Source organism: Capricornis sumatraensis, chromosome 15, assembly GCF_032405125.1.
Source record: "Capricornis sumatraensis isolate serow.1 chromosome 15, serow.2, whole genome shotgun sequence".
NCBI lineage: Eukaryota > Metazoa > Chordata > Mammalia > Artiodactyla > Bovidae > Capricornis > Capricornis sumatraensis.
Genome location: NC_091083.1, coordinates 67,812,041 through 67,825,013, shown reverse-complemented (window position 1 = coordinate 67,825,013; position 12,973 = coordinate 67,812,041). Strand labels below are relative to the sequence as shown.

The following is a 12,973-nucleotide window of genomic DNA, read 5'->3' as shown; positions in this document are numbered from 1 at the left end:
ATCTACGCCTCCTGCCTTGGCAGGTGTGTTTACCACTGAGCCACCAGGGAGACCCCCACCGGTACTTCTGATAAAGCTGACTGGAGAACATAGCTTTTGCTCTCTGGCCAAATGGACTTTCTAATATCTTCCCAAAACTAAACATGCACACCCCCTGCCCCCCAGGACAGAACCTTCTCTGGAATTTTACCGTGAGAGACAGAGATACCCAGAAATATCTGAGCCCAGCTCCTTCCCTCAGCCACCAAGTGAACAAATCATTCCCCTTCTCTGTGGAGGGTGGAGCCGCTGAGGACTCAGGAGTGGTCCTCTCACACTTCGCCTCCAGGAGAGGGGAGTGGGAAACATTTCCTGCAGGAAACATGAATGGGGACTGGGGTGGGATACGTGGACGGATGGGTAGAGGGGGTGGAGGGAAGGATGAGGGAGAAAGGCTGAGACCCCGTCATCACAGCATCCACACTCTAGACCACCTTTCCAAAACAGAATGCCAGAATCCTTATCCTTGTGATGGTGCTTGCCTGGCATGCATCCGCGTATGCACAGTGGAGAGAGGACCTTGCCTCCCGTGAACTGGGATAAGAGGCCAAATCTCAGAACCACAGTCCACTGACACGGCCCAGGGTCACATTCACCTTCAGGACTGGCCTGTGGTCTGGAGGGGCTCACCAGGAGGAGCTCCTCTGATGTTGCTTTGTTTGTTGCCAGGCCTTCCCAGAGCCCCCGTCCGTTCACGGCTGCAAAAACTCTAAACCACCATGTCCCGAGCCCCTCATCCTCCTCCCAGTCAGGCCCCTGACACAGGGAGTCCACTTATTCCTCTCGACAACCTGGTGAAAGAGACGGTATTGGCCCCATCCTACAGATCAAGCCGCCCTGACTCAGTGCTCAGCTCACCCATTAAGTGCCAGAGCCGGTGTGGCCTCCGGAGACCTTCGTGGTGCTCCAGAGCAGCTGAACCACAGCATCTGGCTTGTTTCTGGGACTCTGGTGCTTTGGGCCACTCTGCCCTGCATCCCCCCACCACTGCACCCAGTTCCTTCAACAAACCTGTCCCTGTCCCTCTAGTCCTCCAGCCGGCACACTCAGCCCACCACTCCACACATCTTGAAATCTTTCTCCTCTAATTCCCAGCACGAGCCAGTCTCTGGGAATCCTCACAACTTGTCCCTGTGTCTAGCTCTTAGCTTTGCCTTGATTCAAGAGATTTGGGGGACTGCCCTGGTGGTCCAGTAGTAAAGAATCTGCCTTCCAATACAGGGGACATGGGTTTGATCCCTGGTGGGGAAACTAAGATTCCAAATGATAGAGCAACTAAGCCCTCGCCCTGCAACTACTGAGTCCACGCACCTCAACTAGAGCCTCCGCGTGCTGCAACTAGAGAAGCCGTGTGCTGCAACAGAGTCCACACAATGCAGCTAAGACCCAACGCAGCCTAATTAGTTAATTATTTTTTTAAAAGAGATTTGGGCATACTCTGGCTCCCCTCCCAGCCCTGGCTGCTCCTTCCAGGAATCTTGTCTTCTCTGACCCAGAGGTGCCCCAGTAAAGGTGTGTGGCCATGTTGGCATCAGATCTGTTTGCAACTGAAGGGCTGCAGCCCAGCCTCTGCTCCTACCACCCAAACAGGACATTCACCTGCTCAGGCGCCACTCAGCTTGTGAGAACAGATAAGGCTAAATAGCCCCCAGAATGGTAGAATGATGCCTGAACACCTCCTGGACAGGAAGATCTTTTTCTTCTTCTTAATAATAGTTATTAAGGAGCCTGTTCCCGACACACTGCGGCCAGGTCTGGGCTTAGCTATCCACATGGCTCTCGTCACCCTGGGTCCCCACCCCAGGCTCAGCCCCAAGGCTAGGACCTACCTGTCTACCCTCCCACTGCCCTTTACCCACTCAGCCCATCGAGAAGGTGAGTTATTCTGCATTCCTGGGGAATCTGGTTTGATTTACATGCTTTTATTGGCTTGGCCAATAAGTTCATTAGGGGTTTTCCATAAGATGTAATGGAAAAACTCAAGTGAACATTTTGGGCAATCCAATATTATCAGGGTATCAGGGATCCCTTGGAGCCCTTTTCAGCTCAGTCTTCCTATCCTGGTCCTTCTCAGCTGAGTTCCCTCGTGCAGACACTTAGGCCCATGGTCTAATGCTAGGGTCAAAGAGCACCTCCGCTGCCGGATGCTCATACACCCAGAAGTGCACCCCCCCACACACATGAGAGCACACGCAAGATGTGCATGTAGGTAAACACACTGATGTGCAGCTAAGGCAGCCAAGCAGACGCACAAACATCACAGATAGATAGCATGTAATGTGTGTACGTGCGCAGGTATAGGGACAGGCACACCTCATTACTGCACTTCGCTTTTTGAGCTTTACAGATATTGCATTTTTTACCAACTGAATCTTTGTAGCAACCCGGAGTTCTCAGATGATGGTTAGCATTTTTTAGCAATAAAATATATTTTTAAACATTTTTTGTGTCACTGTCATGCAGCAAGTGGGATCTTAGTTCCCCAACCAGGGATGGAAATTTCACCCCCTGCAGTGGGATCCCTGAGTCTTAACCACTGGACCCCAGGGAAGTCCCAGCAATAAAGTATTTTAAAATTAAGATATGTATTTTTTTAGACATACTGCTGTTGCACACAATAGACTGCAACGCAGTATAAACATAACTCCTTTATGAACTAGGAAGCCAAAAAATTTGTGTGATTCACTCTATTGAGATATTTGCTTCATTAAAGTGGTCTGTAATAAATGGCCCGAACTCATAATATCTCTGAGGCATGTCTGTATATGTTGAGCCATATGAAATGTGAAATTGCCAATATTCGGTGGGTTTTTTACTTACAGAAATGGAATCTAATACAAATGTGGGCATGGAGGGAAATATATATAAAAAAATATAGAGCCAAATTTTTACACCCATGTTCAAGCAGCAGCATTCACAGTAGCCAAAAGGTGGAAACAATTCAAGTGTCTATCAATGGGTGAGTGGATAAACAATGTGGTATGTACACACAATGGAATATTATTCAACCTTTAAAAAAAAGGAAGTTCTGTCACACATGGTCGAACATCAGTGAACCTTGAGGATATTATGCTAGGTGAAATATGCCAGTCATAAAAAGACAAAGACTGTATGATTCCACTTACATGAGATACCTAGAGTAGTCAAATTCATAGAGTTAGAAAGTAGAGTGGTAGGGGAACTTTCCTGCTGGTCCAGTGGCTAAGATGCTGCATTCCCAATACATGGGGCCTGGGTTCGATCCCTGGTCAGGGAACTAGATCCCACATGCCACAGCTAAGACCTGGTGCAGCCAAAAAAATTAAAAGCGAGAAAAAAAGAAAGTAGAGTGATGGCTGTCGGGGGCTGGGAGAGAGAGAGGAAGGTACTAAGCCTGTTATAGGGACAGAGTTTCAGTTGTGGAAGATGGAAAAAGTTCTGGCAATGGATGGTGGTGAGAGGTGCATACCAGTGTGGGGGAACCACTGAACTACATACTTAAAAACAGTTAAGATGAGGGACTTCTCTGGGAGTTCAGTGGCTAAGACTCTGGCTCCCAATGCAGAGGCCCTGGGTTTGATCCCTGGTCAGGGAACTAGATCCCGCATGCCACAAGTAAGACCCTGGTGCAGTCAAATAAATTTTAAAAAGTAAATTAAAAAAAAATTTAAGATGGTAAACTTTACGTTAATTAAAAATAATTTTTAAAAAGAGCCAAAAATATGTATCATCAGGTAGATATGTACACACCGAGGGATAAACCACAGAAACTCAACAGCACTGAAATATGCCTGCTCCCCTCCCAATAGTGCTTCTCGGACCCAGATAAGGCCCCTGCGCCCCCCTCAACAGATCTGGAGATAAGGCCCTAATGAAGGCCCTGCTACCCTGGCTACCCTGACAGCTTATTACCCTCCCACTGTCTGGCTCTGCTTACTCACCCCCCACCCGTCATTCAGCCTCCCCACCTCCAGAAGAGGGCCTCCTTTTATTTTTTTGGCCGCACAGCATGGCACACGGGATCTTAGTCCTGCAACGAAGGATCAAACCTGTGTCCCATGGACACAGAGGAGCCTGTGTCTGGTCTGGGCATGGCCACAGACCGCTGAAGCAAGTGCAGCCAGCACTAAGCAGGGTCATGAGACACGGCCTGAGGTCTCCTGCCGCCCTGGCCATCCTCACTGGACCTCGTCCCTCCACAGAAAGGTGGTGCCTCGGGCTGGCACTGTGCACCGCTGCGACCACTCCTGCCTGACCTGCCTCCCCAGTGAGCTGCCAGCTGCTGACTCCTTTTCTGCAGCACAAGGCCTCTCACCCTGCTCCCGAGGGCTCTGGGACTTTGGCCCTTGATGGTGGCAGAAAGCAGAAACTTGCCTCCAGACCTGCTTGCCTCCGAGCCATGCAACGTGCGCCCTGATCCTCTCAAACAACGTCCTCATAACCATTAAACTTTTTCAGTTTTATTTCTTTTTGGCTGTGCTGGGTCTTCGTTGCTTTGCATAGGCTTTCTATAGTTGTGGCGAGCAAGGGCTACTCTAATTGCGGTGCTCCAGCTTCTCATTGTGCTCCTGCTGTGGAGCAATGCCTCTAAGCACACGAGCTTCAGTAGGTGCAACCCACAGGCTCGGTAGTTACTGGTTGTGGGCTCTAGAGTGCAGGCTCAGTAGTTAATGGCTCATGGGCTTAGTTGCTCCACGGCATGTGGAATCTTCTGGACCAGGGATCGAACCCATATCCCCTGCATGGGCAGGCAGATTCTTATTCACTGAGCCACCAGAGAAGCCCATAATCATTTAATATTCAGCCCCTGAGGAGGGTTAGGGTTAGAGTTAGGGTCTGGCCCCATCAGGTCAAGAGCTTTCCCAGAGTTGAGCTTGTTGGAAACAGCCATCTGAACAGAATTTTTCCGGAGTGGAACAGCATTTTTTACCGGGACTCTGGAAGGTCAGGGTTTGGAGCAAACTGCTAGGAGCCTGGTGGGGAAGGAGCAGGTGATGCTGGGGTGGGGCTGAGGGGGGTGGGGAAGGAGAGTGTGCTGAGGGCCTGCCTTTCTCTGGGCGGGCGAGTCCCAACAGCAGGCAGACAGGTGAGGCTGACCCGACAGGTTCCTGAGGCCGGGGGCAAAGGGGTGGAGCATGGCTCTGACATAGGGTGACAACAGACCCGGGGCCCTGCCACACAGGGCAGGCGGGGCGGCAGACAGGCCCGCTGGATCTTCTTCCTGCCGTGGCCAGCCCAGGGTGCAGGCCATGGAGCCCGCTGGAGGGTGAGAGGAGCTGGTGGGTGGGCGTGTTCGGAGGCCCAGGGCATGGCGGGGCCCCTGAGGACCCGGGTGGAAGAGCTGAAGCGACCCTGGTGGCGGGAGAGCGCCCCACTAGTGCTGCAGCATAGCGAGGCGGCCCGGCTGGCAGCCGACGCCCTCCTGGAGCGGGGCGAGGATGCCTACCTGCGGGTCATCTCCGAGGAGCAGGAGCTGCCCTTCCTGAGTGCCCTGGACATGGACTACATGACCAGCCATGCGCGCGGGGGCCCGGAGCTCGGCGAGGCCCAGGGACCCGAGGCCTTGGGGCCTGACCGCCTCAGCCTGCACTCCGAAGTGACCTCGGGCACTTACTTCCCCCTGGCCTCCGACATAGACCCTCCGGACCTGGACTTGGGTTGGCCCGAGGTGCCACATGCCACGGGCTTCAGCCCTACGCAGGCTGTGGTCCACTTCCAGCGGGACAAGGCCAAGAGCATCAGGGACCTTCTGCGTTTCCTCTTCAGCCAGGCCCGCACGGTAAGAGCCCCATCTCTTTAGACACCCATTTCACAGATGTGGAAACTGAGGCCCAGGGAGGGAAAGGGACCAGCACGCAAGGCCACCCAGCAGCTTGGGGCAGCACTGGGACAAGAACCTCTGTGCCCAACAGATCACAAGCTCCTAGAGGTTTTATTTACCTTGGTAATCCCTTGGCGGGCTTCCCTGGTGGCTCAGATGGTAAAGAATCTGCCTGCAATGCAGGAGACCTGGGTTCAATCCCTGGGTTGGGAGGATCCCCTGGAGGAGGGAAAGGCAACCCACTGCAATATTCTTGCCTGGGAAATTCCATGGGCAGAGGAGCCTGATGGGGTACAGTCCTTGGGGTTGAAGAAGAGTCAGACACGACTGAACGATGAAGCACAGCACAGCACAATCCCTTGGCACTCGGGGATGCTATGGATAAGCTTAGAGCAGGGGATGGGCCTCAGAGATACCACAGACACCCAGAAGACAGGTGCAAAGGGGTGCTCATTGCAGAGAGGAGTCCTCTCTTCTGGGGAAGAGGGTCCATGGCTTCCATCAGATTCTCAGAAAGATCTATGATCCTAAGACAAAGAGCCCCAACCTCGGTGAGCATCTAAGCCACCCCCTTGACTTACAGAGGAGGAAACTGAGGCCATGAGGGGATGGTACTTACTCAGGGAGGTCCAGTCCATTGGTGAAATGGAGCCAGGGCTCAGGTAGAGGAAAGAGGTCTAGACTCAGGCCCCAAGACCGAGGCACAGCCCTGACGTACGGCTCCAACCACGCCTTGCCCCTTGTGTACCGTGACTCCCCTGGCCTGAATCAGGGGAAGGGGCACTGGAGCCTGGGCCTCCACTTGGTCTTGAGGGCTGGTCTTTTAGCTCTGCACCCAAAGGAAGGAGGAGAGGAGGCTGCTGGGCTCAGGGATGGAGAGCAGGGGCTCAGGAGAAAGGGAAACGGGGGAGGGCAGGTAGGGGTGCTGGAGCCACAGACTAGCACAGCCTCACTCCTGGAGCCCAGACCACTGACTCAGGAGGCAGGGGGATGAATCAGATGACCCCAGGCAGGGTTCGAGGCAGGTTAGCCCCAGTGCCCTGGCTAGGGGAGCAGCCTGCAGGGAACCCACTGCAGATGTTAGGAGCCAGGATGCTGGGACCAACCGGGACATCCAGAGCCTCCCTGACAAGTCTCCCTACGCCCCAGGCAGGGGAGGGCAGGGCCTAATTGGCAGCAGGAATGGGGTTATTAGTGAGCGGCTGCTGTCATCACTTCTGCCCCTTTGATCTTTCTTGCTTGTCCTCCCCACTACCCCCCATCACCATTCCCGGCCAGACCTGTGCCATGGACCAGGGCATCCCTCAGTGCTTTGGTTCCTCTCATCTAGACCCTCCCCCTCTGGGCCAGGAGCCAGGCTTCCACTCTGGGCTGTCACTGACTCTCGGTGACCTTAGGAAGTGCTTCCTCTCCCTGTGGCCCAAGGTTCTTGTTTGTTAAGGAAGCAGCAGGAAAGGATCATTTATTGAGCTTCAGTTGCGTGTTGAGGTTTTTCACGTTTGATTCTCCATAACTCAGAGAGGTAGCTATCTTTATCTGCATTTAACAGGTGAGGAAGTCGAGGCACCCAGAGGTGAAGGAACTCACCCAAGGCTGTGTCACTAGGAAGTAGCAGAGTGCAGGTTTGAACCCAGTTCTGTCTGGCTCCAGAACTGGAGTGCTTTGCTCTGCACCTGCTGCCTCTCAACCTGGAGAACTGGGAGGGGAGGTTCTCACAGCAGACAATGAGCATAAAACTTGGTCCCAGTTGGTGTGGGTGGAAAAGGTCACAGCAACCTCTGCAGCTTCACAGAGGAACAGATGGGTCTGGCAAAGGGCCCCGAAGACCCTGGTCACTGCCCGCAGCTCTGGTCCATGACAAGGGAGCCTCAGAGTCACAGAGTGACAGCTGGAGCTAGTGGGGGGTTAGTGTGAGGTGCTGGCCTGGGAACTGAGGGCTGGGTTCTGCTTCTGACTCTTCGCCTCTCTGGGCATCAGTCCTCACTTATGTAGAGGAGACCTTCAGACTAGTGCAGCTGATCCACGGACCTCTTTGAGAATCTGACAACAGATAAACAAACTGTCCTTAGATAAATGCACACAAAAACTTTCAAACATCCAATAAAAATCAGTTAAAACAAAAAAACCCAAACCCTTTCAAACAGCCTTCTGGGCTTCAAGACAGTGAAACCTCCCTCTTTCTAAGTCAAACCCCCCCAGGCTGGGTCACCACTAAGAGCCCTCCCAGTTCAGATGGTCTCACAGGCTCTGGCCTCCTGCTTTGCAGTCCAGTGCCTGTTTCCTGGGATCTGGCAGCTGCCCCCGGGCGGGGCTGAGTTCTCCTTGCCTCCCCAGGTGGTGGCTGTCGTGATGGACATATTCACCGACATGGAGCTTCTGTGTGACCTCATGGAGGCCTCGGGCCGGCGCGGTGTCCCCGTCTACCTGCTCCTGGCCCAGCAGCACCTGAGGCACTTCCTGGAGATGTGCTACAAGATGGGCCTCAACGGAGGGCACCTGCCGGTCAGCGAGGGATGGGGCAGGAGCCGGGGCCTGGGGTGGGCTTGTCCATGAGCACTGGGAGCCAATGGGAGGGGGGCCGGCTTCTCTTAGCTCTTTCCAGTCAGAGATTCTGTGGGATTTGGACATGGCTTGAGCCCCGATCTCTCAAGTTCACCCCCAACCCCCTTCCCTCCTTGGCTCAGAACATGCGTGTACGGAGCACATGCGGGGACACATATTGCAGCAAGGCAGGGCGCCGCTTCACGGGGCAGGCCCTAGAGAAGTTTGTCATCATCGACTGCGAGCAGGTGGTGGCGGGCAGCTACAGGTGAGTGAGCGGGATGTGGGGGTGCACCTGGGGCTGGGCCATGGGCTGGTGAGGCTGCCTGGGAGCTGGCAGCTTTGAATTGCCCTTCTTTCATCCGTCCTTTCCAACATGGACTTCAGTCCAGTCGCTCAGTCATGTCCGACTCTTTGCGACTCCATGAATCGCAGCACACCTTAGCAGCCGCCTAATGTCAGGCATGGTGCAGGGCCCAGTGGCCAGTGTGGGGAGCAAGAGAGCCCCGGGCTGGGCCCTGGAGAAACTCCCTCTGTGGAAGGATTACTTTAATGCTCCAGCACAGGAAATGTTGTTGTTGTTTAGTTGCTAAGTTGTATCCGATTCTTTGAGACCCCATGGACTGTAGCCCTCCAGGCTGCTCTGTCCACAGGCTTCTCCAGGCAAGAATACTGGAGTGGGTTGCCATTTCCTTCTCCGGGGGAATCTTCCTGACCCAGGGATTGAACCTGCATCTCCTGTCTTGGCAGGCGGATTCTTTACTGCTGAGCCACCAGGGAAGCCTAGAAAATATTGGTGTTGGCCAAAAAGTTTCATTCAGGCTTTCCTGTACCATCCTATGGAAAAACCTGAATGAACTTTCTAGTCAACCAATAACTCTCGCACCTTGGAACTGGAGGGACTTCAGGGAACCTAGACCTTGGTCCATTTTACAGATGGGGAAGTTAAGGCCGTGACGGGAAGCCGTGTGTCCAAGTCCACTAAGCCGAGCAGCACAGACTCTAGAGTCAGAGATCTACCCTTCACTTGGGCCCTCGCGGTGCTGGTAGTGGTGGTGGTGGTTTGGTCTTCCTCCCCTGGTTGTGACTCCTGCCTGGTCCCGAGGGCCTGCACTTTGCCTCCTGACCCTGTCTCTCTGCCCCCAGCTTCACCTGGCTTTGCAGCCAGGCCCACACGAGCATGGTGCTGCAGCTGAGGGGCCGCATTGTGGAAGACTTTGACCGGGAGTTTCGCTGTCTTTATGCTGAGTCCCGGCCGGTGGAGGGATTCTGTGGAGGTGAAGATCCCCCGACCCCCAGGGCACCGCGCCCTCCCCCAGTGGCCTTGGCTTTTGGGCCAGGAGTCCCCAGCACCACATCCTCATCACCCTCCAGCACCAGCCTCAGCAGCATCAAACGCTCACCTCGCGTGGGCCACTCGTACCTCGCTCTGCCAGGAGGCGGTGAACACACTGACATGGGTGTGGGGTCCTCATCCCCCGGCCCTACCCGCTGTGAGGCCGATGGCCAGCCCTCCCTGCAACGCCAGCTGTCAGACCCTAACCACGGCCCGCTGCTAGGGCCCTACAGGGCCAACCTGAGCAAGCTGGGGGCATCCCCCTGGTGCCAGTCTTCCCCTGCCCTCAACCACAATAGCACCAGCCCCGTGACCCTGGCAGGGGGGTCACCCCTGCTTGCTTGCTCTCGCCCTCTCCTCCCGTTTCCCTGGAGTGTCTCAGCTCTGCCCCAGTTCCCAGAGAATGGGGTCCCAGGAAGCCAGGAGCCTAGGCCCTCACGGGGCCGCTGGGTACCCAGTACAGCCCTGGAGACACTGGAGGAGAACAAGGCATCTCTGAGTCAGAGCCATGGCCACCTGGATCTCCTTGTTCCCTTCCCCAGAGCACGAGAAGCAGGAGGCCCTGATTTGGGGGTGGCCCGCAACTCAGGCTCTCTTTGGCCTGGTGAGCAGGCCCCAGAGGACAGGAGGTTGGCCCCAAATCAGAGATACAACCAACTGGATTTCCTGCCCCAGGCCCAGGGTGCCAGGGGATCCCCTGAGTCAGGCTCACCCAAGGTTGGCAATTGGACCCCAGAGGACAAGAGGCTGTCCGCAAACCACAGCCATGGCCAACTGGACCTCCTGGTGCAGTCCCCCCAGGCTGGGGGCTCCAGAGTGCCCCCTGAAGCCAACTCTCCGGCCAGGGCTGGCAAGCAGGGTCCAGATGAACGACGGCAGACCCTAGGCCACAGCCAGCTGGACCTCATCACAAAGTTTGGTCCATTCCGGGGTGAGGGGCCTGGGCCCAGTGAACTCCCTACGCCGAGCCCTGCTCGAAAGGCTGGAGTGGACTTGGGGGAGGAGAAGCGGCGGACACTGGGCCACAGCCAGCTGGACCTCATCACCAAGTATCATCAGTTGCAGGGCGCCAGGCAGGGACCCGAGCCCAGCCTCTCCGGGGGCCCTGCAGGTGGCCAGCGCAATGGCAACAGCAATGGCCTGTCTGAGGATGAGAAACGGCGGACCCTGGGCCATAGCAAACTGGACCTCATCACTAAGTACAACAAGTCCAAGTTCAAGTTGCTCCGAAGCCGCTTTGAGACCTAGTTGTGCTCCCAGAAAGGGACATGTCTGTCTTCCACCTACTGTGACCAGATTTGTTCAGGTCCCAGACTCTGGGAAGGAAGCTCAGGTAGGAACTGTATGGGGAGAGGGATCTAGAAGCCCAGGTTAGACATTCCCAGGGCTCGGGATTCTTGTTCATTTATGCACATGCGCACACATGGGAAAATGGAATTTACAGTTACCAGGCACCTGCCACTTGTCACTGGGCTGGGCCCTCCATACCGGTTACTTCTCATCATTCATCCTCACTCACAGTATCCTACAAGATAGATTCTGGTAGGTATACAATTCTAGGACCATAGGTATCATCTTCCCTATAATATAAATATGGAAGCTGAGACCTAGTGAGTTTGATGACTTGCTTGGAATCAGGTTCAAGTAACTAACGGGGCTCAAATCTTTATTTCTTAAGATTGTGTTTTTGCACAGATGGGATACACAATATCAATAGTTCCCATGTCCTCATACACACAAAATCCATATATCATAGAGGTGCCCCAAATACCTGCACAATGTACACTGCACACTGACAAGGTTCACACCCACAGACACAGTCCACGTGATAAACCAGAACACTCAGGATCCTAGTTATACTTACTCAATAAATGTCACTTGGCTAAATGAAGCCAGCACACATTCAGTGCACACTGTAGACCCCTCAGGATCCACAGACTATAAATATGCACTTAACCACATACACACACACACACACACATACACACTCATGGGCAGGCATGTACCATCCAATAACTTTTTCTGCCTAAAGCTGTGTATCCAGGCCTGTGCTGACATGCAGCAGGGCTCCCAGTCCCTGGAAGACAAGGATTCAGTGCATAAATCATTGGTGTTTCTAATGAAAGGCTAACCAGTGACAGAAGGTGGTAGAGAATGAAGGCCAGAGAGTGGTGGTGATGATGGAGTGGTGAGAAAAGTTTCTTAGAGGAGGCAGCTTTTGAGCCAAACCTTGAAGGGTGGGAAGGACTTGGATGGATGGAGGTGAGATTTAGAGGAATTCCTGGGAGAGGGAACCCCGTGAAGAGAGACCAGGGAGAGGACTGAGGGAGTGGGTCTGAGATGAACTGCAGAGGACGGAGAGGACACGGATACTCAGACTCTAACACACACACACACACACACACACACACACACACACACAATCATCTTGCTTAGTGTTGCCAGAAGTATAGGCTGTCAGATGTGTGTCCCTCTCCTGAGTTGCGGCCTGCCTGGGAGTGTATTTGTGATACAAATCAATAAAAGCAGACAAGCTCTGACCTGGAGGCTGCCTGGTGTATTCTGAGAAGGCCGAGTTACGACTATGCAGGTGAGGGACAGGGGAAAGGCACCATTCTGACCTTTCCCTGGAGGAAAGTGAATGGCTGTAGGAGGGTGGGGGTGGCAGGGGGCAGGGTAGGAAAGGGGTTCCAAGCTTCTCTCTGCTCTCACTGAGAGTGACATCCTGAGAGACCTGGGACTTTTGTTTAAAGTGTGGGCCAAGTTCATCCGTCCACCAGAGCATGTCTCTTGACTGCCACCATCTGTGGGTGGGGTGGGACAGGGGCAGAAATTGGCCTGCTGAGTGTGATCAAGCCTGTGCAAAGGGCACAAGTGGAAGCCATCAGCCCCCAGACCCTTGCCCACTCTGGACGCCCCCCCTCTTCGCCCCCCAAGACTCTGCTTCATCCACCGTCCTCTCTCCAATACCTTCTTCAGTACAATGATTTCCTTTACTTCTCTGGCTGTGCCTCCTCCTCCAGCCTCTGGCACATCTCATTTCTCCCTAATGGACACCTTCTCCATGACCTCATCCACCCCAGGCTTCGGCCTCACATCTCAGCCCTTCAGTCTCCCCTGGGCTCCAGGTTCGGCCTGGAAATCTGTCCCGTACCTTACTCTGTCCCTCACCTCCCCCACACCTTCTCTTCCTCCCTAGGCTTAAGTTCAATAAATATATCTCCAGCATTAACCCATCTTTTGCGAGACCTCCTGGC

The 12,973-nt window shown here is 54.3% G+C and overlaps 1 protein-coding gene across 1 annotated transcript; it reads left to right on the top strand.

Annotated features, from left to right (window-relative positions):
• Positions 1 to 758: 758 nt before the first annotated feature.
• Positions 759 to 10,964, top strand: FAM83C (family with sequence similarity 83 member C). Its single transcript, XM_068986811.1, has 6 exons — positions 759 to 845; positions 1,903 to 1,914; positions 5,324 to 5,797; positions 8,174 to 8,341; positions 8,524 to 8,648; positions 9,527 to 10,964. Exons 1-6 carry the CDS (start codon positions 759 to 761, stop codon positions 10,962 to 10,964), a joined length of 2,304 nt encoding a protein of 767 aa, XP_068842912.1.
• The last annotated feature ends 2,009 nt before the right edge of the window (positions 10,965 to 12,973 follow it).

Coding starts and splice junctions, on each gene's coding strand:
- FAM83C (XM_068986811.1), top strand. CDS start 759: ATGTCCCGAGCCCCTCATCCTCCTCCCAGTCAGGCCCCTGACACAGGG. Junction 8,342..8,523: donor TCAACGGAGGGCACCTGCCG/GTCAGCGAGGGA, acceptor TCCTTGGCTCAG/AACATGCGTGTACGGAGCAC. Junction 8,649..9,526: donor GTGGTGGCGGGCAGCTACAG/GTGAGTGAGCGG, acceptor CTCTGCCCCCAG/CTTCACCTGGCTTTGCAGCC.